At 44.0% G+C, this 23,922-nt stretch overlaps 1 protein-coding gene across 2 annotated transcripts in view; it reads right to left on the bottom strand.

Moving 5' to 3' along the window:
* IREB2 (iron responsive element binding protein 2) overlaps nt 1-23,687 on the bottom strand; it is a 77,004-nt gene extending 53,317 nt beyond the window's left edge. The window contains exon 1 of one of the 2 annotated variants that reach the window (XM_077472291.1): nt 23,545-23,687. In XM_077472291.1, coding sequence (XP_077328417.1) covers nt 23,545-23,601 — 57 coding nt within the window. In that variant the 5' untranslated portion in view covers nt 23,602-23,687. The remainder of the gene's footprint in view (nt 1-23,544) is intronic. The other variant, XM_077472292.1, reaches the window with a different exon arrangement.
* Nucleotides 23,688-23,922: the final 235 nt, after the last annotated feature.

Below are 23,922 nucleotides of genomic sequence, written 5' to 3'. Positions count from 1 at the left end.
TCCATGCTGAGGATATAGCAAACGAAAATATCAGAAGGACTAAGGGAACATGCTGCAACGGTTCGAATGGCTGTTTTTGTAACACTGACAAAACTAAATTTAAGTCCCAAGGGCTTAAGAGTGATTTAACTGGCGGATTAATCCGCAGCACTCCTTGCATGAAACCCTGGACTAAAGAATGCATAGCAAGCAGTCTTTGAAATAAAAATTGATAAGGCTGAGACTTGGCCCTTAATAGTACTCAGGGCCAACTTCATCTCTACGCTTAATTGTAGAAAGGTAAGAATTCTGCCTATGATATATCTCCGAGGGTACCAACCCTTGGACTCACACCAGGAAACATAAGCTTTCCAGGCTCTATAATATATAGCTCTAGAAGCTGGCTTCCTAGCATTAATCAAAGTAGAGATAACTGACCTGGAAAGCCCACGTTCATTCAGAATGTGGGTCTCAAGAGCCAAGCCGTTAAATTTAGCGTTCGTAAAGTAGGGTGGAATATCGGCCCCTGAGATAGCAGGTCTGGCCTTAGCGGGAAGAGCCCTGGACCCTCCACTGCCATCCTTACGATCTCTGCGTACCATGACCTTCTGGGCCATACTGGTGCTACCAGTATTACCGATTTTCTTTCCAGCTTGACCCTGCAAAGAACTTAAGGTAGCAACTGAATGGGGGAAAAGTGCATAGATCAGTAAAAACTGAACCCACGGGTTGCCAACGCATCTGTTCCGTATGCGAGTGGGTCCCCTGTCCTGGATGCAAAGTTGACTAGCTTAGTGTTGAATCTGGATGCTAGAAGGTCTACGTCCGGAGTCCCCCATCTTTGGCAAACAGCCTGAAACACCTTGGGGTGAAGAGACCATTCTCCTGGGAATAACTGCCGGCGACTTTGATAGTCCACCTGCCAATTCTCTACTTCCGGAATGAAAACTGCCGATAGACATGGGACATTCTCTTCTGTCCAAGTTAGAATCTGGTTCACCTCTCTCTGAGCTGAGAGACTCTTGGTGACCCCTTGTGATTGATATATGCCACAGCCGTGGCATTGTCGGACTGGATCCTGGCAGGCCAATTCTTTAACCTGGGAGGTCCAGGTTTCTAGAGCCAGATACACTGCCGGAATCTCTAGGATGTCGATGGGCAAGGCTCCTACTCCCCCAGCCTTAAAGGCTGGCATCTGTCGTTACTACCTTCCAGATAATTGATCTGAAGGACTTTCCCTTCAGCAGGTTCCAAGATAGTAACCACCAACTGAGGCTTTGGGACACTCATGGGGACAGCCACATTGGCAAGTCTAAAGCTTGAATCGCTTTGTTCCAAGCAGACAGAATACTGCTTTCAGTTTCGAACAGAATTGAGCATAGGGAACTGCTTCGAATGAAGCTACTATCTTCCTTAACAACCTCATGCAAAGGCGAATTGAAGGATTTCTCTTCAACCTGATCATCCTCACCAGCTCCTGTATGGAGCTGATCCTTGTGGGAGGCAAGAACACCCCTTTTCTGGGCTGTATCTATGATCAGGCCCAGATACTCCAGCCTTAGTGGCTTTAAGGAGGATTTCTTTAGGTTGAGAATCCAACCCAAACCTTCCAGGTAACTGCTTGTGATGGTTACACCTTGCTTCAAGCAAGCAAGCCACTGACTGGTCTATTAAAGCGGTTCTTCACCCTAAAGGGGAAGTTCCGCTAGTATTATCCCTCCCCCCTCCGGTGCCACAATCGGCACCTTTCGGGGGGGAGGGGGGTGCAGTTACCTGGATAATCCAGGTATCTGCACCCACTTCCGGCCAGACCGCCGCATGGCTCCGCCCACCCCCGCATGGCTCCGCCCCCCCCGTTGTGTTCTGGGAAACACACAGTTCCCAGAGACACAGCGGGGGACCATAAGAGAAGCGCAGTAGGGAACCGGGCAGTGAAGCCCTCATGCTTCACTTCCCGATTCCCTGACAGAGGATGGCGGCGGTGGCTGCAGCGAGACGAGCGATCGCTCGTTATCTGCCGCCGACATCGCTGGAACCTGGGACAGGTAAGTGTGATATTATTAAAAGTCAGCAGCTGCAATATTAGTAGCTGCTGGCTTTTAATATTTTTTTTTTAGGTGCAGCTCCTCTTTAACAATAGATCGTCTAAGTAAGCCAAGACAGTTATGCCCTGTGCCCTTTACCTGACTAGAGGTGGGGCTATTACCTTAGTGAATACCCGAGGTGCTGTAGCAAGCCCGAAGGGCAAGGCTATTAACTGAAAATGCTTCTGTTCTACTTTGAACCACAGAAACCTCTGGTGAGAAGGAAATGCCAGCAGTACAAATACCCCCCAAATGACCCCTTTTGGAAAGTAGACAGTCTAAAGTATTTAGTAAGAGGCCGGTGCACGCAGATGTACGTCGGCAGAATGGCACGGCTGGGAAAATGGGCGCACCTGTACGTCCCTTTAAATTTGCCGCTGTGCCATTGCATGCGCGCGCCAGCCGGGACCTCCGCGAGTCGGGTCACGTGGACTCAATCGCCGCGGGGATACCTACAATTGCCTCATGGAGAGGAAGAACGGGGAGATGCTAATGTAAACAAGCATCTCCCTGTTTTGCCTAGTGGCAGTGTCACTGATCTCTGCTCCCTGTGATCGGGAGCAGAGATCAGTGACGTGTCACACATAGCCATGCCCCCCAGTTAGAATCACTCCCCAGGACATACTTAACCCTTACACTGCCCCCTAGTGGTTAACCCCTTTACTGCCAGTGTCATTTACACAGGAATCAGTGCATTTGTATAGCACCGATTGCTGTATAAATGACAATGGTCCCAAAGATGTGTCAAAAATGTCAGATGTGACAAGAGCCCCCTAGTGGCCGTTTATGCTACCTAAGTTTTTTGCGCAGCCTAGCCATGCTGCCGCAGTACAACTGGTCGGCATGTGGTTAAAGAGAATGTGCACTGGTTTTTCGAGATTTCATAATTTGCCACGTCACGAATGTTAATTCTCCATTACGAACGCTAGTTTACAAGACCGACCGTTTCCGGCTCATCTTTGCTTCCGAGCATGCATGTCTGTACTTTGGACTTTTGTTTGACAGACTTGTGTACACACGCTTGGAAAATCTGACAGACATTTGTCCGTGGAAAATTTGAAAGCCTGCCATACAATTGTCTAATGGAGCGTACAAACGGTTTTCCACCACCAGTCTGTCATCACACAATTCCCGCGGGACAATCAGATCGTGTGTATGAGGCTTTAGAATTACACCCCAAAACACATTCTGCTATACCTCCTGATGATGGGAATACTATGTGTGAGACTTTTTCACTGCCTAACCACATGGAGGGGCCAAAAATACAAAGAGATCCTTTGGGCTTTCAAAAAACATAAATTACATGTAAAATGATGCAGCTAATTTTCTGACTGCCCATCACATTTTTGGAGGTCCTGGAGCACCAGGACAGTGGAAACACCCACAAAAAGACCATATTTTGATGGCAATTAGCCAGCAAGTCTGTTTTTCAAAACAAGCAACTCTCCAGCAGAATGCATCACTTACAGAGATGAGACAAGCCATGTAACCCTTGCATTGGTGCTTACAATAAATCACCTTTTATGGAAAAGCTTTTATTTCTAAAAGGAAACTACTGCTTGCTGTAACGGTTTATAAAGTATTGCTGGAGTTTGGTTTCAAACGTTAGTGTATTTAACATAGTATAATATCCATGCTAAAATTTATCATGAATATTAACCAATTGTTTACTGGGCACTTAAACCCCCTTCCTGCCCAGGCCAATTTTCAGCTCCGTCACTCTGACAATTGCATGGTCATGCTACAGTGTACCCAAATGAAATTTTTATTATTCTTTTCGCACAGATAGAGCTTTCTTTTGGTGGTATTTAATTGCTGCTGGGTTATTTATTTTTTGCTCAATAAAATAAAATAAGACCGAAAAAAAAAAAAAAAAAAAAAACATAAAACTGTTTCATATAAAATTTTGAAAACAGGCAATCTTTCATTGATGTGCGCTGATGGGCGGCACTGATAGGTGGAACTTATAAGCACTGAGAAGTAGCACTGATAATGAGACTCTGATGGGCATTGATTGGCAGCACTGGTGGGCATTGATGGGTACTGATAGGTGGCACAGTGGGCACCAGAACCTGACACTGGTGGGCACAGAAAATGCAGCCGCAGCTTTCTGCCCGATGTCCCTCTGACAGAAGTCGGCTGATAACGCGAGGAGAAAAATAAAAAAAAAGTGATTACCGTGCTTTGGTTTACATCACGTGATCAGCCGTCATTGCCCGACAGCTGATCACGTGGTAAGGGGGATCAGGATCGACCCCTTACTCTGCACTGTGATCAGCCGAGTCTCAGACTTGGTGATCACAGAGCGGGCCATGAGCAGCCCGCTGGGTTGTGCAGACATTGCTTAGTCGGAAGGATGTCCCGGCAAATAAGGCCCACGCTGCAGCCGTCTTTTGGCTATAGTGTGGGCGGCAAGTAGTTAAACGATGAATAGAGCAGCTGACAAAAATACATTCATTGAAGTGTATCAAAATATAAGAAAGCCCAATCGCAGCGCTGAGGGCAAGAGACCGATGAGGAGACAGTGGATACAGGTGAACGTAAAAATGAAGAACCCCCACCAACTTGAGTGTATAATAAACACACATTTGCTGTCAAATATATCTTCTTACAAGAAACAGGTGAACAACAAGCATATGATGTATGACTCATCCAAGCACTGTAGGTAGGTAATATTAAAATCGGTCATCATGTTCCAAACTGGGAGCTCACAAGTATAAGGATCCTCTGCAGTTTCCAAAATCACCACTAGGCAGCCTCAGCTCCATTAATGGCTGTAGTTTAGCAAACTTTATTATTTTTATTTTTTTCAAATAGCCAAAAATGAAAAACGCTTGTAAACTAAATGAGTTACCGCGTTTAGACATTTTCCGCTTTCCACAAAATGCCTCTAAACTCAACTGCATGGAAAGGACTGTAAATGACCCTGTGTATATGGACAGATAACAGAGGAGAGTTCAGGGGCAGCTAAATAAAAAGGCATAACTGCTCCTAAACGTCCGTTTAGCAACAGCCGTGTACATGAGGTATTATGATTAGTAAAATGGAATATATTACATGTTTGGTATTAAAGAGGAAGTAAAGGTACTTTAAAAAAAAATAAAAAAAAATGCAACCTGCAAGGCAAAGGCATAATGAGCTAGTATGCATAGCATACTAGCTCATTATGAATAACTTACCTGAGAATGAAGCCCCCGAAGCGGTCCTCCTCTATCTTCACCGCTGCCATTTATCCCGGAGTGACTTCCGTGTCTCGCTGCTCCGGCGCTGTGATTCGCCGGAGAAGCGATGACGTCACTCCCGCGCATGCGCACGGGAGCCAACACGAGCGGCATATCGCTGTGATCTGCAGCGTGCTCAGTGAACCTGTGCGCCGCTGTCTATGGTGCATGCGCCGTAGACAGCGGTGCCTGTCTTTTTGTAAATATCTCCTACACCATGTAGGTTTAGGAGATATTTCTTGGACCTACAAGTAAGCCTTAAATCTAGGCTTACCTGTAGGTCAAAGTGGTTTGTAAGGGTTTACAACCACTTTAATACTCAACGCCAGAAAAAAAAAAAAAAAAAAAAAAAAAAAAAAAAAAAAAAAAACAATCAGTGACCATCTAGGGTTTTCAAATGACCTTTGTCTGGTCTGGAAACACTTTCATCCCAGCTTCTTATCCCTGCAGAACTGGACAGATTACTGAAATGACACGAGGGAAGTCAGATGATTCCACAGTTCAACACAGCATGCTGGGAACAGGTGTAGGAAAAACATGTTGAGACAACCTCTAGACCCTCCACAGACTTGGGATAACTAGTATCACACTTCTTTTCAAAATACAGATCCCAGAACACCAGCTGACTGACGGTGTGCTACAGTAAGAGCCGCTTCACACAGGGGTGACTCAGATCCGACTTCAAGTCGCCCCAAGTCACCTCAGGTCGCACAACATGTAGAAATCAATGTAAGTGAATGAGAGCCGTCTTAATGCACACTACTGAAGTCGCTCCGAATTCAGAAAAGGTTCCTGTACTACTTCAATCCGACTTGTAGGCGACCGGTACCCATTGATTTCAATGGAGGTCGCCTCCAAGTCGGATCTCCGTCTATACGGAGGGGACTCTAAGAGAATTATCAGCTCTCAAAAAGGAGTTCCCCCCCCGAGAGCTCATTCTCTGATTGGCCCCGGCAAGTCGTCTGGCCTGGGGCGACTTAAAGTAGTGTTATACCTATGTAACTGGGTTGGTTTTCATGATTTAATAACTTTACCGTTTGTAATTTGCTGTGTGGGGGATGAGGGGGGTAAAGATAGGGTACGAGATATTAATATTTATTTGCACGTTCACTATATGTATAAAAAAGAGGGGGGGGGGGGGGCGCTGTACTTTGAGGGATTGAAGATAACAGAATACTTATGGGTGAGTGTAGAGGGGTGCATTTGTGCCCCTCGTTTTGGGTTTGGTTGTTGATTGATGCACTAAGTAGAGATAGTGCAAGTAAGAGGTGGATGAGGTGTAGGAAGGTCATGGGTCAACTCCTAGGGGGGAGCCCTGTAGGGCGAGATGGGAGGGTGGGGAGGGGGGTGGTTCTAAGTTTAGGGAAAGGGAGGGGTAAGGTGGGAAGGTTGGGAAATAGAGCACTAATATATGTATACACAAGATTAAGGATTTACCTCTTGGGAGGAGGTGAGAGGAGATACCACAATTTGGGGGACAATAATCAAATTTATGTATTTGGGAATGACACGAACGTAATTATGTGGGAAGGAGAAGGTCTTTTTTCTTTCCTCCTTCTCTATTTTTTTTTTCTCTGTTCTTTGTCGCAACCTGCTCATTACATAGGTTATTAGTACGTGATGCAGCCAAAAAGAATTAAAGGTAATGTCATGGACTGTCCAGGGTTTGGGAGATCCGACCAAGAGAGCTGTGGTGCTATCAGTACTAGAGGGCCTAGGGCCCGGATTGCTTTGCTTACAGGAGACACATCTGACCGCTGAGACGGTCCCGCTCCTGCATGGCCGGAAATTCCAAACCCAATTTCATTCGGTGTTTTCTTCATATGCAAGAGGGGTGAGCATTTTGATCGATAGGGAGGTTTTGTTTTCTTGCTATAACAGTCGTATAGACGCAAAGGGTCGTTACATTTTTTTATATTGCTGTATTGAAAATAACCCATATGTGATAGCAAATATATATGCTCCACCTCCATTTAAATTGGAGATTTTACACGAGCTAATATTATTTACAATAGATAAATTGGATATCCCTGTAATAGCAGTGGGGGATTTTAATGAAGTCTTGAATAAGTCCTTAGATAGATTCCCAACGGTAGTTTCAACAACGGCAGGGAACGAGACGAGATTGCCTCGCTTTCTGCAGGAAGTGGGATTATGCGACTCGTGGCGTACCCGGTACCCGTTAGAGCGACAATATTCCTGTTTTTCAACGTCTTTTCTTACTTTATCTAGATTAGATATGGCCCTGGTGAATAGCCAAGCTTTGGCCTTGGTGGAGGCAGTACAATATGGCCCAAGGGGGATTTCAGACCATTCCCCTTTAACATTGACGCTTATTGTGGGGAACAAGCAATACCCTGGGCAATGGAAAATTGATCCTTCATGGTTAGAGATGCTGGACAATCCAGAGCGTTTAATAATCGAACTGAAATACTTTATTTATATTAATGCGGGTACTGCATCGGCGGGAGCAATTTGGGACTCACTAAAAGCTTTTCTAAGGGGACTCTTTATCCAGCAAATTGCTGGAAATAAAGCTATGAGGAACCAGGAAGAGCAGGCCAAGAAGGCAGTACTAGGGGCAGAACAGCAGTATATTATTAGCTCAACCCCATTTACTCAGAAGGTATGGATAGAAAAGCAGCAAGACTATACGATGACTATCAGGAGAAAGATAGATAATAGATGTATACTTCAGAGACAGGTGAATTTTGGGGAGGGTGAAAAAGTGGGTCGCTTATTGTCTATTGGTTAAAACAAACACTGCCCCTTCAACGGTACTAGCGGTCAGGACCCCACAGGGGGAGATCACTTCTGATCCTATTATGATTAAAAATATATTTCACCATTATCGTTCTCTATATAAATCTCAGAGGGGGGGAGAGGGGGGAACGGCGGTTAAATTTTTAGGAAATATAAGTATACCAACATTATCAGTAGAAGATTTTATGGCAATGGAGGCCCCAATAACAATTGATGAACTTCGTAAAAAAACGGTGGCGGAGATGCCCAATCTAAAATCACCAGGACCTGATGGGTTTCCTATCGAGGTTTATAAGAAATATGGCGAGGTCCTGCTGCCGGAGTTGCTGGAGGCATTGACCCAGGCTTTGGAGGCGGGGACGCTGCCTTCCTCAATGCTGGAAGCTAATATAGTGGTTCTCCCCAAGGAGGGGAAAGACCCTATGGATCCTGCTTTGTATCGTCCGATTTCGCTGCTTTGCACTGACGTAAAGATCCTAGCGAAACTACTGGCAACACGTTTAAAAAAGTTTATTCACACGCTCATCCATTCTGACCAGTCGGGATTTATCCCGAACAGGTCTACCAGCATTAATATACGTAGAGCCCAGTTGAATGTCCAGATTCCGGTAGATGATGGAGGCCCCAGGGTAGAGGTCGACCGATATGGATTTTTCTCTGGCCGATGCCGATATTTAGAAATCATGGCGGCCGGCGGCCGATATATGATGCCGATTTTTTTGGGCCGATATGTTAGGCCGATTTTTTTTAATTTATTTTTTATTTTATTTTTTTATCCCCCTTCATCTCATAAAACCGAGACACCTTTCCCACTGGGGCGTTTTTTTAGGCGCTTTTGGGCTAAAAATAGCGCCTGTAAAGTGCCTGCAAAACGTCTCCCCTGCAGTCTGTGTGAAAGACAGAGTGCTTTCACACTGAGGCGATGTAAGCAGCACGTTTGGAGTGGTGTATACCGCTTCTCCACCACTCCTGCCCATTGATATTAATGGGCACCACTGCCCAAGCGCATGCAATGCGATTTGGCAGCGGTGCTTCACAGGCGCATTTAACCACTTCTTCGGCCGCTAGCTAGGATTATATGCGCCCCACTAGCAGCCGAATAGCACCGCTAAAATGATGGTAAAGCACTGCTAAAACTAGCAACATTTTACCATCAACGTCTGCCCGCTCCAGTGTGCAAGCAGCCTATAAAATAAAAACAAGTACTCAAAACTTTTGGACGAAAAAAATTTTACTAACTTTACTGTTTTAGTTTTTTTTTTATCATTTAGTGTATTTTTTTTCCCCCCCAAAAAAATGCATTTGAAAGACCTCTGCGCAAATGCCGTGTGACATAAAATGTTGCAACAACCGCTATTTTATTCCCTAAGATCTCTGCTAAAAAAATATATATATACTTTTTGGGGGGTCTAAGTGATTTTCTGGCAGAAAATACAGGACTTGTAAGCAACAAGTGTCAGAAAAGATTTAGTCTTTAAATGGTTAAACTGAGAACTTCTACACACTGAGATGACTTCATTCATTCATAAGTGTAAACATTGTATCTTTCTGTTCTTTTCTTGGCAGGCTGCCCAGAGAGGAGGAAAGTCGTTTCTATGACGACTCAGGCAACTTACACTGACTTCTATTACAGAAGTCATTTCCAAGTCCCGCTGTTTTAAATCTGCCTTTTTATCAGCTCAATCGGCCGATGCCGATTAATTAAAAAACGGCAAATATCGGCCGATATATCGGTCGACCTCTACTTGTGATTGTGCTTCCTCAGTAGGCAGGGAGCCGACACACAACCAGCACTCAAATAACCTCTTCATCTATCACCATGGGAACCTCTTTAACATTGCGGTACCCAGAAGGGATGTGATCGGCCTAGTAATCAACTATAGGGGAGGTCAAAAAGCCAGTCAATCATAAGCAAAAAGACAGTCACTTATCAACACAATTATCAACATATTTACAACAGTCAGATACTGGAAAAAAGGTTTCTACAGAAGGGTTACAGCTAGGGATGCACCGAAATTTTGGCCGCGAAACATATCGGCCGAAAATGGCCCTTTCGGCAAAAAGCCAAAAGAGAATTTCCGCCGATACTGGTGCCAAAAATGGGGCGGGGCTTGGCCCCGCCTCCGGTGCCGCCCATCACAGGGGTGTCATTCTATCTTTAGCTCTCCTCCTCCCCTCCCTCCTCACCTATGCTGCAGTCAGCCTGTGGGGTCTCGCTCTAAAGTCCCCCTCTCCACAGCGGTGGCTGCATATGTCACCTCAGCCGATGTGTAAATCGGCTGTGCAGGAGCTTGGCACGAAGTTTACTGTGAAAGTGAAACCAAAAGGAGAGGTGTCTAGCAGTGTGTGCTGTGCTCTCTGCCTCAGCCTAGAGTGCAGTACCCAGCATGGAGATTAATGTACAGAGCTGTAGCTGCCAATAAAAAAAAAAAAAAAAAAGACTGTCTATATATATATATATATATATGTTTGTATGTGTGCATGTTTATATGTATGCACGCATGTGTGTATGTTTATATGCACTGGTGAGGCACAGGCAGGCTACATGGTGGGCCCTGGTAGGCTGCTGGGCACAGTGAGGCTGCGTTGATCTCCTGTAGCATGCCCGCAGTCTCTGGCCAGCTCCTGTAGCATGCCCGCAGTCTCTGGCCAGCTCCTGTAGCATGCCCGCAGTCTCTGGCCAGCTCCTGTAGCATGCCCGCAGTCTCTGGCCAGCTCCTGTTTAAAAATATTTTTTAAAAATAGTCGGTGCTGTTTCGGTATCGGTTTTCGGGATCAAGGAAGATTTATTTTCGGTATCGGCACCAAAAAACCCATTCGGTGCATCCCTAGTTACAGCCAATAATAGATAAAAAAAAAATGGAGGATGTTAGATGTATAGATAAGGGGTTTTAAAAAGTGAAGGGAATTATAAAAAAAAAAAAGTTTCATATTTTACAGAAAGATAAAAAGGTGTTGGGTAAGTTTTTAACCTCCCCACCCTAAATTTGTATAAAAAAAAGGCACCTGCTCTAAAGAATATATTGGCTCCGGGTGTCTTAGATACCCGCCAGCTGAGAATAGTAGTAGATTGCTCCCATCCCTAGTTGGCTTTTGTGCCTGAAAGACCTCGGAGGTTAATAATAAAAATCATTTTTAGCATTAGCGACAGAGAAGTGATAGATATTCAAAGGTGAGGGCCCATAAAAGAGGCGTCAGATAGAGCCCAACCATAGGAAGCACCAGCCTGATAAGTGGTAAATACACCGCTCCTTCACCGCTCCAAAGAAGCTGCTGGCAGGACTTTTCCTGACATCCTGTCAGCGCACCGCTCTGGTGTGAAAGCCCTCGGGGCTTTCACACTGGAATAAATGGTTCAGCAGTTTGAGGGCAAATTGCAGGCGCCATTTCTAACGCCCTCGCTGTGAAAGGGCTCTAATTGTTGAGGATCAATGGAGTTCACCCTAAGGCTGGAATTGCTGCACTTCTCGCTTCTGCCACTGGGTGGCCGGGGCATCTGGTGATATTAGATAGGACAAGGGCAAACAAGGACAGGACAGATTAGGAGTATATGGGGTAACTCAGCCAATAGGCAGGGGATTTCTTAAATCCCTTGGCCTGCTGGGAGAACCTATACATTTAGGTTGTGTCAGGTGATTGGGGTTCTGTGCCACCTGGACGGCTGTCTGGGTGGACGCGTGTTGTATTGCCTGGGCTGCTAGGCCGGAGTTTGAGCATATCCCAGGCTGTCTGAGGGCCTATCCAGAAGCAAGAGAAACGCACAGGGTTGGGATTTCGGCTTGCAGTCCAACCAGAAATGATGGTTCCTCTGGCCGGAGAACCTGTTGCGGTCGGAGGTAGTGGGGAAGCTGTCGCCACTAAGGGACCATCCACCTTATTACCACGGACCACAGTGAGTAGTTGAAGCAAGTACTAGAGCAGTGCTCTCACCATCTGGAGGAGACGCTTGCAGAGCAGCCTTGTGTGTCAAGCCAGGGACCAAGCAGGGCAGTGGAGTGAAGCTCGAGAAGTATCTTGAGTACCAAGCTAAGGACCCAGCAGAGAAGCCGGGGTGACGCTTGAGGAAGATACTACAGTGAAGATTGGAAGAGCTCAAGGGATTCAGTGGCGGCGAATCATCTAGTCTATTGTGAGAGAGACTGGGAGCTCAGTGGGCGGAAGAACTACAAGAAGTGATTGTAGTGGATGTGAAGGAACTGTTACACTTGTGTTAGAAACTGTTAGACTGTTGCCACAGGAGACAGCACTCCTACACATGCAGATGTGGAGTCTTGCTGGATGCCTTTCCCTGCATGGCTGTCTTCCTGTAGAAGTCTCAGGGTCTGCCAATTAATATTGCAACTATTTAAGGGTGTCCTGACCCTAACCCTCGCACTCTAAATTCTGTTTAAGAGAAATAAACTCTCTTTGCATTGAAGAAGTGTCTGGCGCCCATGAATCTAACTTGCATCACTCCAACTATGCCTTGCAACCCACCATATACAGAAGGATGTCAGCTATCTCTGGCCCTGGAGGTTCTCATTAGACTGAAGGAGGCCGGGGACCTTCCTACACATATAAACTTGAAACCCAAAAAAGACAAAAAGGCAACGATAGGCCCATATACATATAAAAACAGATATGAATAAGGAAGACTACAGCCACATCACACGTGTTACACAGTATCTGTCAACATGTTTTGCGGTGCATGTTGCTTCGTTATCCGTGTGCAAATCAAAAAACATCCAATACATATATAAACAAAACATAATTAGTAACACATCCATATCCTATATTAAAATATACATATGTACAATATCCTGTCTCCTGGTAGAAACAGGGGGACTCTCAGGAAAGAATAAAAAAAAAAAAGAAAAGAATAACAAAAAGGTGTAAACAGTCATTGCTGCACTAACCTGTATAAGAGAGATCCTTAAGGCCCATACACACGATCAGACTTTTTGACAACATGCAAATTAGCCGTTTTGGAGCAACATCCAACCGTGTGTACGCTCCATCGGACAAACTTTTTCATCGGACTTTTGTTGGCTGTGCGAACTGACAAACTTTTTGACAACATAAGTCCGATGGAGCAAAGTCTGATCGTGTGTACACAAAACCATCGGACTTTTGTACAAAGTACAAACACACATGCTCAGAACCAATGCAAAAGATCAGACAATACAGAAGTTGACCAAAGGTGGCGCTGGAGTAATTGAACGTCCTCTTTTGAAGTATTGTCAGTACGTTGAAACGTCACTATGTTCGTGTTTGTTGCATTCGTCCAGCGCACTATCCCCGCACAGAACAGCCCTTAAAAGGCGGTCATTGCGGAGCTGGGTGAGCCCTCTCTCAATTGGCCAATTGTTCACAGCCCATCAGTATGGGACCATTAGCTCAAAAAAAGGAGCCAAAAGAGAGGATATATCATCATATGTATCTTACTTTGTATACGCTGTAGTGCCCTTCCCTTTGGACGATGTTGGCTTAGATTGACTTTGGATCCTACTTTGAGCTTTGCTCCTTAATGCTTAGAACATTCTTTAAGCCGTTTCATAAAGAAATCTCTCTTATACAGGGTAATGCAACAATGGCTGTTTACAGCTTTGGTCCCTTTTCTGGTTTCGGTTTACCCTGCTATTCTGTTGGCGGTTTTTCGTTATGAGGTTTCACCCCCCCCCCCCCCCTCGCTCCCCTTTGGGGTTTTTTTTTTTAACTAGGTTTTCCTATATCTTACAACAGCTAGGATATATGGTGATTGGGTCCTATTTATGCACCGTACCTGACCAAACCTGCAAGGTGAGGAATTTATTTTAGTCTCCCCCTAGTTTGAACACATCTAACATTCCAGGTATTTATTTTTATTGTTTGCGGTTATTATCTCTTCTCTTTCCCCTTTTTCTGTGTGTCCCACGTTCCTACCAGGGGACAAGATATTTTATGTGTATATTTTGATACAAGATATGGATGTGTTACTACGAATTATGTTTTGATTTACACATGGATAGTAAAGCCCTGAAGAAGCGGCATACACAGCGAAAACATGTTGGCAGATCCTGTGTAGCATGTGTGATATTGTGGCTATAATCTTCCTTATTCATCTCTGGTTTTCTATGAATATGGGCCTATAGTTGCCCCTTTGTCTTTTTTGATTTTCAATTTTATATGTACTGAATAATACATTTTCTATATTTCTTTTAAGATGATTGATGTATTTATGGGATATACACTTACTTATCCATATGAACTACAGCTCCCTCGGCGTAGATCGGACCAGAAGTCGGGGCCTCGTTCTAAGGTAAGTATTTCATAATGAGCTAGTATGCGGTGCATACTAGCTCATTATGCCTTTTCCTTTGCAGGTAGAAAAAAATAAAAAAATAAAAAAACATCTGCGGGTTTACTCCCGCTTTAAGGTCTGGGTGTGTGTCTGCTTACCGCCTAGAGCTGCACGATTATGGCCAAAATGAGAATCACGATTTTTTTTCCATAGAATAAAAAGATCACGATTCTCGCACTGTAAAAAAAAAAAGTGTCTTTCACATTATACAAAAAAAAAAAATTTTAATAAATCGGGCCAACTACTGGTTAAAGTAATTTTCTTAAAAAAAAAAAAATTGCATTTGAAAGACTGCTGCACAAATACAGTGTGACATAAAATATTGCAACCACTATTTTATTCTCTAGGGTCTCTACTAAAGAAAAAAAAAAAATAGATATAATGTTTGGGGATTCTAAGAAATTTTTTATTTTTTTTTGCTAGAAAGAGTTTAACATGAAAACCAACACATGTCAGAAAAAGGTTTAGTGTTTAACCACTTAAGGACCGCCGTATTGCCATTGTACGTCATCGCAATGGCACCGGCAGGCACAAGCACGTACATGTACGTGCTTGCCTTCCAGCGGGTAGGGGGGTCCGATCGGACCCCCTCTCGCTGGATACGGCGGTCCGTTTCGCTTCGGGAGCGATCCGAGATGAGGGGATGGCCATCCCCTCTCGATCGCTCCTGGCGAATGAGAAGCTTCCTCCCTCTGTGTATAGTAAACACAGGCAGGGAGGAAGTGATGTCATTCTCCTCGGGGCGGTCTTTTTGACCGGACTATGAGGAGAAGACAGAAAGTAAGTGTGCACCAACACTACACTGACATGTAGGTACACACAGGCACACAACCCCCCCCCCCCCATCCCCCCCCGTCACAGTGTCACTGATTGCAGTGATCATTTATTTACTGATCACTGCATTCAGTGTCAGTTGTAAAAGTAAAAACTGTCAGGGCAGTTAGTGTTAGGTCCAGGGTAGCCCCCTACCACCCCCCAATAAAGGTTTAACACCCTGATTGCCCCTAGAGTTAACCCTTTCACTCCCTTTTGCCAGTGTCACTAAGCGATCATTTTTCTGATCGCTGCATTAGTGTCGCTAGGTATCTAGTTCTTTTTTTAGGTCCACTGCCAGGTTTTTATAGCGCTAGGTACCCCGATATACTACCCAATAATGGTTTTAACCCCCTGATTGCCCCTAGTTAACCCTTTCACCAGTGATCACCGTATAAGTGTTACGGGCGACTCTGGTTAGTTTGCTTTTTATAGCATCAGGGCACCCACCATTTATTACCCAATAAAGGTTTAACCCCCTGATCACCCGGCGGGTGATATCAATTAGGTTTTAGGGTCAGGGTCTGCGTCGCCCCAGGCAGCGCTAGGTTAGTGCCAGTACCGCTAACACCCACACGCAAAGCATAGACCTCCCGTAGTGGTATAGAATCTGAACAGATCAATATCTGATCTGATCGGATCTATACTAGCGTCCCCAGCAGTTTAGGGTTCCAAAAAAACGCATTGTTAGCGGGATCAACCCAGATACCTGCTGGCACCTGCGTTTTGCCCCTCTGCCCAGCCCACCCAAGTGCAGTATCGATCGATCACTGTCACTTACAAAACACTAAACACATAACTGCAGCGATCGCAGAGTCAGGCCTGATCCCTGTGATCGCTAACAGTTTTTTTTTGGTAGCGTTTTATATTTAAATCCGGAAGGCAGTGCTTGGTTTTCGGGGTCCCGTACGTGGCTAGGCTCCCAAAAAGTCCCCCACATGTGGTATCCCCGTACTCGGGAGAAGCAGCAGAATTTATTTTGGGGGTGTAATTTGACTTATGCCCATAGCATGTGTGAGCAATATATCATTTAGTGACAACTTTGTGCAAAAAAAAAAAAAATTTAAAATTTCTGCAACTTGTGGCAAAATATAAAATATTTCATGGACTCGACATGCCTCTCAGTAAATAGCTTGGGGTGTCTACTTTCCAAAATGGGGTCATTTGGGGGTGTTTTGTGCTATTTTGGCATTTTATGGCCTTCGAAACGGTGATAGGTAGTGAGGAGTGAAATCAAAAATTTGCACCCTTAGAAATCCTGAAGGCAGTGATTGGTTTTCGGGGTGCCGTACGCAGCTAGACTCCCAAAAAGTCCCACATATGTGGTATCCCCATACTCAGAAGCAGCAGAATCTATTTTGGGGTGCAATTCCACATATAACTATGGCATGTGTGAGCAATATATCATTTAGAAAAAAGAGAGGGTATGACAGGGTCACGTAAATTTGTTGTGCCACATCCTAAAACATCACAACAAAAAAAGAGAGGGGGTCCCCTGGGGGTGGACTTTTAAGGCACGTACAAATTATAATAGTATACAAATTATTTTATTACATAAAACCAACAAAAGGTCATTGAATATACAGTATACATTAAAAAGTACACCAACAGGTATATATACAACCAGTATTGATGCTATGTCGTATCATTCATTTGACATGAATGATACGACATAGCATCAATACTGGTTGTATATATACCTGTTGGTGTACTTTTTAATGTATACTGTATATTCAATTACCTTTTGTTGGTAAAATAAAATAATTTGTATACTATTATAATTTGTACGTGCCTTAAAAGTCCACCCCCAGGGGACCCCCTCTCTTTTTTTGTTGTAATATATCATTTAGTGACAACTTTTTGTAAACTTTTTTTTTTTTTGTGTCATTATTCAATCACTTGGGACAAAAAAAAAAATATTCAATGGGCTCAACATGCCTCTCCACAACTTCCTTGGGGTGTCTACTTTCCAAAATGGGGTCATTTGGGGGGGGGGGGGGGGGTTGTACTGCCCTGCCATTTTAGCACCTCAAGAAATGAGATAGGCAGTCGTAAATTAAAGAGGAAGTAAACCCTGATGGGTTTACTTCCTCTTTTTTTCCCTGCAAAGGTAAAGCATAATGGACTACTATGCATCGCATAGTAGCTCGTTATGTGTCACTTACCTGACACAGGAGCCAGCGAAGTCGCCGCTGTCCCCTGTAGTCCGCCGCATCCATCTTGCTGGTGGCGTCTCGCAGCTCCGACGAATGACAACGGCGAAGCCGCGATGACGTCACTCCCGCGCGTGCGCACGGGAGTCGCGTCTCGCAGCTCCGCCGCTGCCATTCGGCGAAGCCGCGATGACGTCACTCCCGCGCATGCGCACGGGAGTCGACAAATTAGGCAGATCCATTCTTGGACTTGCCGCATTTAGTGCGCCTGCGCGCCGCTGTCTACGGCGCATGTGCCGTAGACAGCGGTGCCCATTTTCGGGCAAATATCTCCTAAACCATATAGGTTTAGGAGATATTGCTTGGACCTACAGGTAAGCCTTAATCTAGGCTTACCTGTAGGTCAAAGTGGTTTGAAAGGGTTTACTTCCTCTTTAAAAGCTGTGTAAATTCCAGAAAATGTACTCTAGTTTGTAGACGCTATAACTTTTTCGCAAACCAATAAATATATAACGCTTATTGACATTTTTTTTTACTAAAGACATGTGGCTGAATAAATTTTGCCCTAAATGTATGACTAAAATTGAGTTTGATTTTTCTTATAACAAAAAGTAGAAAATATAATTTTTTCTCTAAATTTTCGGTCTTTTTCCATTTATATCGCAAAAAATAAAAAAATAAAATCGCAGAGGCAATCAAATACCATCAAAAGAAAGCTCTATTTGTGGGAAGAAAAGGACACAAATTTCGTTTGGGTACAACATTGCATGACCGCGCAATTACCAGTTAAAGCAGTGCGAAATTGTAAAAAGATCTCTGGTCCTTGGGCTGTTAATTGGTCCGGGGCTGAAGTGGTTAAACTTTTTTCACTTACACACAGAAGTCAAATTGTTACAATGTTTATATTTATCAGTTCAACTGATAAAGAATGTTTTGATTCCCAGTTTTTCTCTTCCTTTCTTTGGCTTCAGAAGAGGAGAGAATTCTTTGCACAGAAAGAATTGTGAAACTTTAGTCAAGATCACGATAACAATTGTTGACGATTAATTGTGCAGCTCTATTAGGAAGGAGTAATGCATATATAGGAGGGAGAATTCCTCCCCCAAACACCAACAATGGGGCACAATTCCTCCCACCGACACCAACAATGGGGCACAATTCCTCCCACCGACACCAACAATGGGGCACAATTCCTCCCACCGACACCAACAATGGGGCACAATTCCTCCCACCGACACCAACAATGGGGCACAATTCCTCCCACCGACACCAACAATGGGGCACAATTCCTCCCACCGACACCAACAATGGGGCACAATTCCTCCCACCGACACCAACAATGGGGCACAATTCCTCCCACCGACACCAACAATGGGGCACAATTCCTCCCACCGACACATTAATGGGGAACATTTCCTCCCAATGAGACCAACGCTGGAGCACAATTCCTACCAATGAGACCAACAATGAGGTCCAGTGATGGGCACAATTATTCCCAATGACACAAACAATGGAGCACAAAACCTCTCACGGACACCAAAGATATGGCATTGTATACTCCCACTAGTCTGAAGGACAGTAAACTGGCACTAAAGTTTTAGTAAGTTTGGAGACCCCTGGTTTAGAGAACCCCCCCCCCCCCCAGCTACTGTAGGCAGCGTCTTAGTGGCTTCTCTGTATGACAGGAAACTATATAATGGCCATTTAGACCACAATCTCTGCATTCACCATGCATTTTAATCTATTTTATTTTCTTTTACCAAGTTGTGTTTACACATGATCATGAGCATGAGCATTTGTGGTGTGCTCTAGTGCAGAAAAAGGCAGCATGCTGTCATTTTTTACTCTTTTCCAATGCACATGGAAGCACTGCAGTGAGGTCAACTAGGTTGATTAGAATACATGCATTTTTCTTGCAAAATGTGCTCATATTGCATTTACAATGCACCTGACTGTATCTGGTGTGAAGGCTCATTAGGGCCCCTTTCACTGCAGGATGTGGTGCGTTTATCCCACACTACATTCAAATTGCATTAGGAGTGCGATCTGGTGCGGGTGTCAATGTAACCCTAACAACACCCCAAAAGCAGATTGCAAGTGCAGTCCAATTGTCTGCTCCAGATCGCATTGGTACCTCGTAATCTGGCTACAGTGCATTTTTAAATGCAGTGCATGCACTACATTTGGTGTGATCCAGTGTGATTTCAGCCTAGTCAACTGAATGGGCAAAAAAATAAAAAAAAATAAAAAAAAAAAAAAGGTGCGTTCCTGTGTAATTCTGGTTTTAACCAGAACTTAAAGTGTTACTAAACCCAGGACACTATATTCACTATATATGGTCTCCCACAGTACAACAAACATTGCAATGCTATTATTTTTGTAAATATCAACTGCTATCATCAGTGGTATATAGCAGTCCTGTGACTTCTATCAGTGTCTGGTTAAAGCTTGTTTTCAATCCACTCTGTCTCTATGAGGCTGCAGTACCCCAACCCTCCGTCTGGACAGTGCTGATAGGCCCTATGCTGATCACATGCACACTCCCAAGAAGCGAAAAAAAAAAAAAAAAAAACCTCTCTAGCCATACACACCAAAATTAGAACGTGCAAAGTGACTCCACAGGCTCTATCTTATCAGGAGATGGATTGGAGGAAGTGGAAGAATGGAAGAATGGAAGAATCTGTGCATACAGGATCAAACAGTCTTTTTACACAATGCAGAGGATTAAACCCATAGGTTCCACAGTGATTATAACAAGCATGTTTTACTGCATATACAGACTGATTTTACTGTTGTGGGTTTAGTAACAATTTAAACCACAATTTCAGCATGTTTTTATGCATTTTCAATGTGTTTTGGGAATAAATTCTTTCACTTATTTTACGTTTTAATTGCATTTACAAGTTTGAATGCATTTGTGTGCGCATTTGGAGAAGAAAATTACATGCTGCACCTTTCTTATATGCATGTGAAAGACCCTGCAAAGGTGTTAACTGGGCTCATCGGAATACATTTGTTTTATTTGCTCGTACTGCATTTATGCATGCACCTATCTGCCTCTGGTGTAAAATAGCCCTCAGTGTGTGCATTTCCAATGTGCTCTATGTATGGCAGTGCAGGACAAGACCCCCCAGACAGATCAGAGAGCCGAGTATGGAGGGGAGAGGGATAGAGATATACAGACAGATCAGAGCGCTGTGTGGGGAGAGGGATATAGATATTAGGGCTGAAACAACTAATCGATTAAGCGACACCTAATCGATTATGAAATGAATAGATTACTATTTTCATAAATCAATCGGCCAGTAACATAATGGGGGTTAAAAAAAAACTAAAATGAGCCCTTTATAGTACAAAAAGAGCAAATAATCGCTACTGTAAATATTACTTTCACTGTTCTACAGTAAAATAAATGAACCCCTTACAGTGGTGATTATCTGCTTTTTTTCTACTATGAAGGGCTAATTTTAGCTTTTTTTTAACCCCATTATGTTACTAAATGTCTTAGATCTGCTTCACACCTATATGTTTATTGGTGTTTTTTGCAGAAATACACTACAGTTCATTTACATGGTTTCCTATGGGACACATTCACATCTGAAAGGGTCAGGGACTTTTAACACAAAATGATTCTTTATTGGTTCAATATACTTCAATGGAGAAGCTGCAGAAAAGTATGTAATGCGTTTTTGCAGCAATTTGTGTTTTTTAATCTGCCCAAAAAAAATGCAAAAATGCTAATTGCAATAAAATCACGTGTGCAAAAATAAAAATGCACAGCAAAAAGCACTGCAGAAACAGATCAAAGGCAAACTGCATAGGTGTGTACCGAGCCTTATGCTGGCCACACAGATCAATTTTCAGATGAAAAATCTTTGTACATTCGCTGAATGAAAGAATTTTGTTTGAGACTTTTCACTTGTTTTTAACATTCTGTTTTTAAAATGAATGTCATTTCTGAACGAAAACCACATACATTATCCGAAAATTCCTTTGACTAAGAAGTTTTCTATTTCCAAATTTTCCCATCACTGTGGTTGAAAATGAACGTCAATTTGACCCACTTTTTTGTTTTTAAAAGGTTATTAACCAATTAATCTAAACAATAATCGGCCAACTATTCGATTATGAAAATAATCGTTAGTTGCAGCCCTAATAGATATACAGACAGATCAGAGCGCTGTGTGGGAAGAGGGATATAGATATGCAGACAGATCAGAGTGCTGTGTATGGGGGGGGGGGGAATATATATATATATATATATATATATATATATATATACACACAGACAGATCAGAGAGCTGTGTGGGGAGAGGGATATAGATATACAGACAGATCAGAGAGCTGTGTGGGGAGAGGGCTATAGATATAGACAGACAGATCAGATCGCTGTGTATGGAGGGGATATAGACAGACAGGTCAGAGCGCTGTGTATGGAGGGGATATAGATATACATACAGACAGGTCAGAGCGCTGTGTATGGAGGGGATATAGATATACATACAGACAGATCAGAGCGCTGTGTATGGAGGGGATATAGATATACATACAGACAGATCAGAGCGCTGTGTATGGAGGGGATATAGATATACATACAGACAGATCAGAGCGCTGTGTATGGAGGGGATATAGATATACAGACAGGTCAGAGCGCTGTGTATGGAGGGGATATAGATATACAGACAGGTCAGAGCGCTGTGTATGGAGGGGATATAGATATACATACAGACAGGTCAGAGCGCTGTGTATGGAGGGGATATAGATATACATACAGACAGATCAGAGCGCTGTGTATGGAGGGGATATAGATATACATACAGACAGATCAGAGCGCTGTGTATGGAGGGGATATAGATATACATACAGACAGATCAGAGCGCTGTGTATGGAGGGGATATAGATATACATACAGACAGATCAGAGCGCTGTGTATGGAGGGGATATAGATATACATACAGACAGATCAGAGCGCTGTGTATGGAGGGGATATAGATATACATACAGACAGATCAGAGCGCTGTGTATGGAGGGGATATAGATATACATACAGACAGATCAGAGCGCTGTGTATGGAGGGGATATAGATATACATACAGACAGATCAGAGCGCTGTGTATGGAGGGGATATAGATATACATACAGACAGATCAGAGCGCTGTGTATGGAGGGGATATAGATATACATACAGACAGATCAGAGCGCTGTGTATGGAGGGGATATAGATATACATACAGACAGATCAGAGCGCTGTGTATGGAGGGGATATAGATATACATACAGACAGATCAGAGCGCTGTGTATGGAGGGGATATAGATATACATACAGACAGATCAGAGCGCTGTGTATGGAGGGGATATAGATATACATACAGACAGATCAGAGCGCTGTGTATGGAGGGGATATAGATATACATACAGACAGATCAGAGCGCTGTGTATGGAGGGGATATAGATATACATACAGACAGATCAGAGCGCGGTGTATGGAGGGGATATAGATATACAGACAGGTCAGAGCGCCGTGTATGGAGGGGATATAGATATACAGACAGGTCAGAGCGCTGTATATGGGGGGGATATAGATATACAGACAGGTCAGAGCGCTGTGGATGGAGGGGATATAGATATACAAACAGGTCAGAGCGCTGTGTATGGGGGGGATATAGATATACAGACAGGTCAGAGCGCTGTGTATGGGGGGGGATATAGATATACAGACAGGTCAGAGCGCTGTGTATGGGGGGATATAGATATACAGACAGATCAGAGCGCTGTGTATGGGGGGGCAGATATAGATATACAGACAGATCAGAGCGCTGTGTATGGGGAGGATATATATATATATATATATATACAGACAGATCAGAGAGCTGTATATGGAGGGGGGGGGGTGTTATAGGTTTCTAGGATATATAGACAGCTGACACACAGGACACATCTTCCCTCAGCAGGTGCCTATTGTTCATTGCGGTTGCTGTTACAGACCGTAGGGGGGAGGGATGTACAGGATGCGGAGCAGAGCTCAGCTCAGGCAGCCGTGGAGATAACATGCAGGTAGAGAGAGGCACAGAAAGGGGGACAGCCGACTACTCCGCACCATGTCTGGGCGGCCCTTTGTAACCAGCATGACCAATGCATACCATCTGGAGGTCAGAAACCCGTGAAGCCGGCCCGGAATGAGCAACACCCTAAACCCCGACTACACAGCTTACCGAACCAAGCGACAATTCCCCTCTTCTCCCATCACCCTCCGACCCAGCGGCCGCCATCTTGACTCCGCCGTAGCCAGCAGTGTGATGACGTCAACTTTTTTTTCTGAAAAACTTTATTCAAAATGTTGAAACTGACATAAAGGCTCATAAGATACCTTTAATAAAACTTTATTGAAAAATAAAATGGCAAACGTTCCTAGGCAGAGTTTTGTTGCGTTAGAACAGGGTCACCTGGTGTATGGACCCTGTACAGTGAGTGGCTTGGGAGGGAAAGATTTCCCTCTTCCCCTTATCTGCTTGTTACTAGAGGAAGTGTGGAAGCCTCATCTTTAGGGGTACAGGCAGGAGAGAACACCTCATAGGACTTCCTCTTCTCCT

The sequence above is a fragment of the Lithobates pipiens genome, unplaced genomic scaffold (genome assembly GCF_037356315.1).
Source record: "Lithobates pipiens isolate NorthernLeopardFrog02 unplaced genomic scaffold, aLitPip1_a1.2 Scaffold_8, whole genome shotgun sequence".
Classification (NCBI taxonomy): Eukaryota; Metazoa; Chordata; class Amphibia; order Anura; family Ranidae; genus Lithobates; species Lithobates pipiens.
The sequence above is the reverse complement of the archived record's forward strand: the minus strand, read 5'-3'. Positions and strand labels throughout refer to the sequence as shown.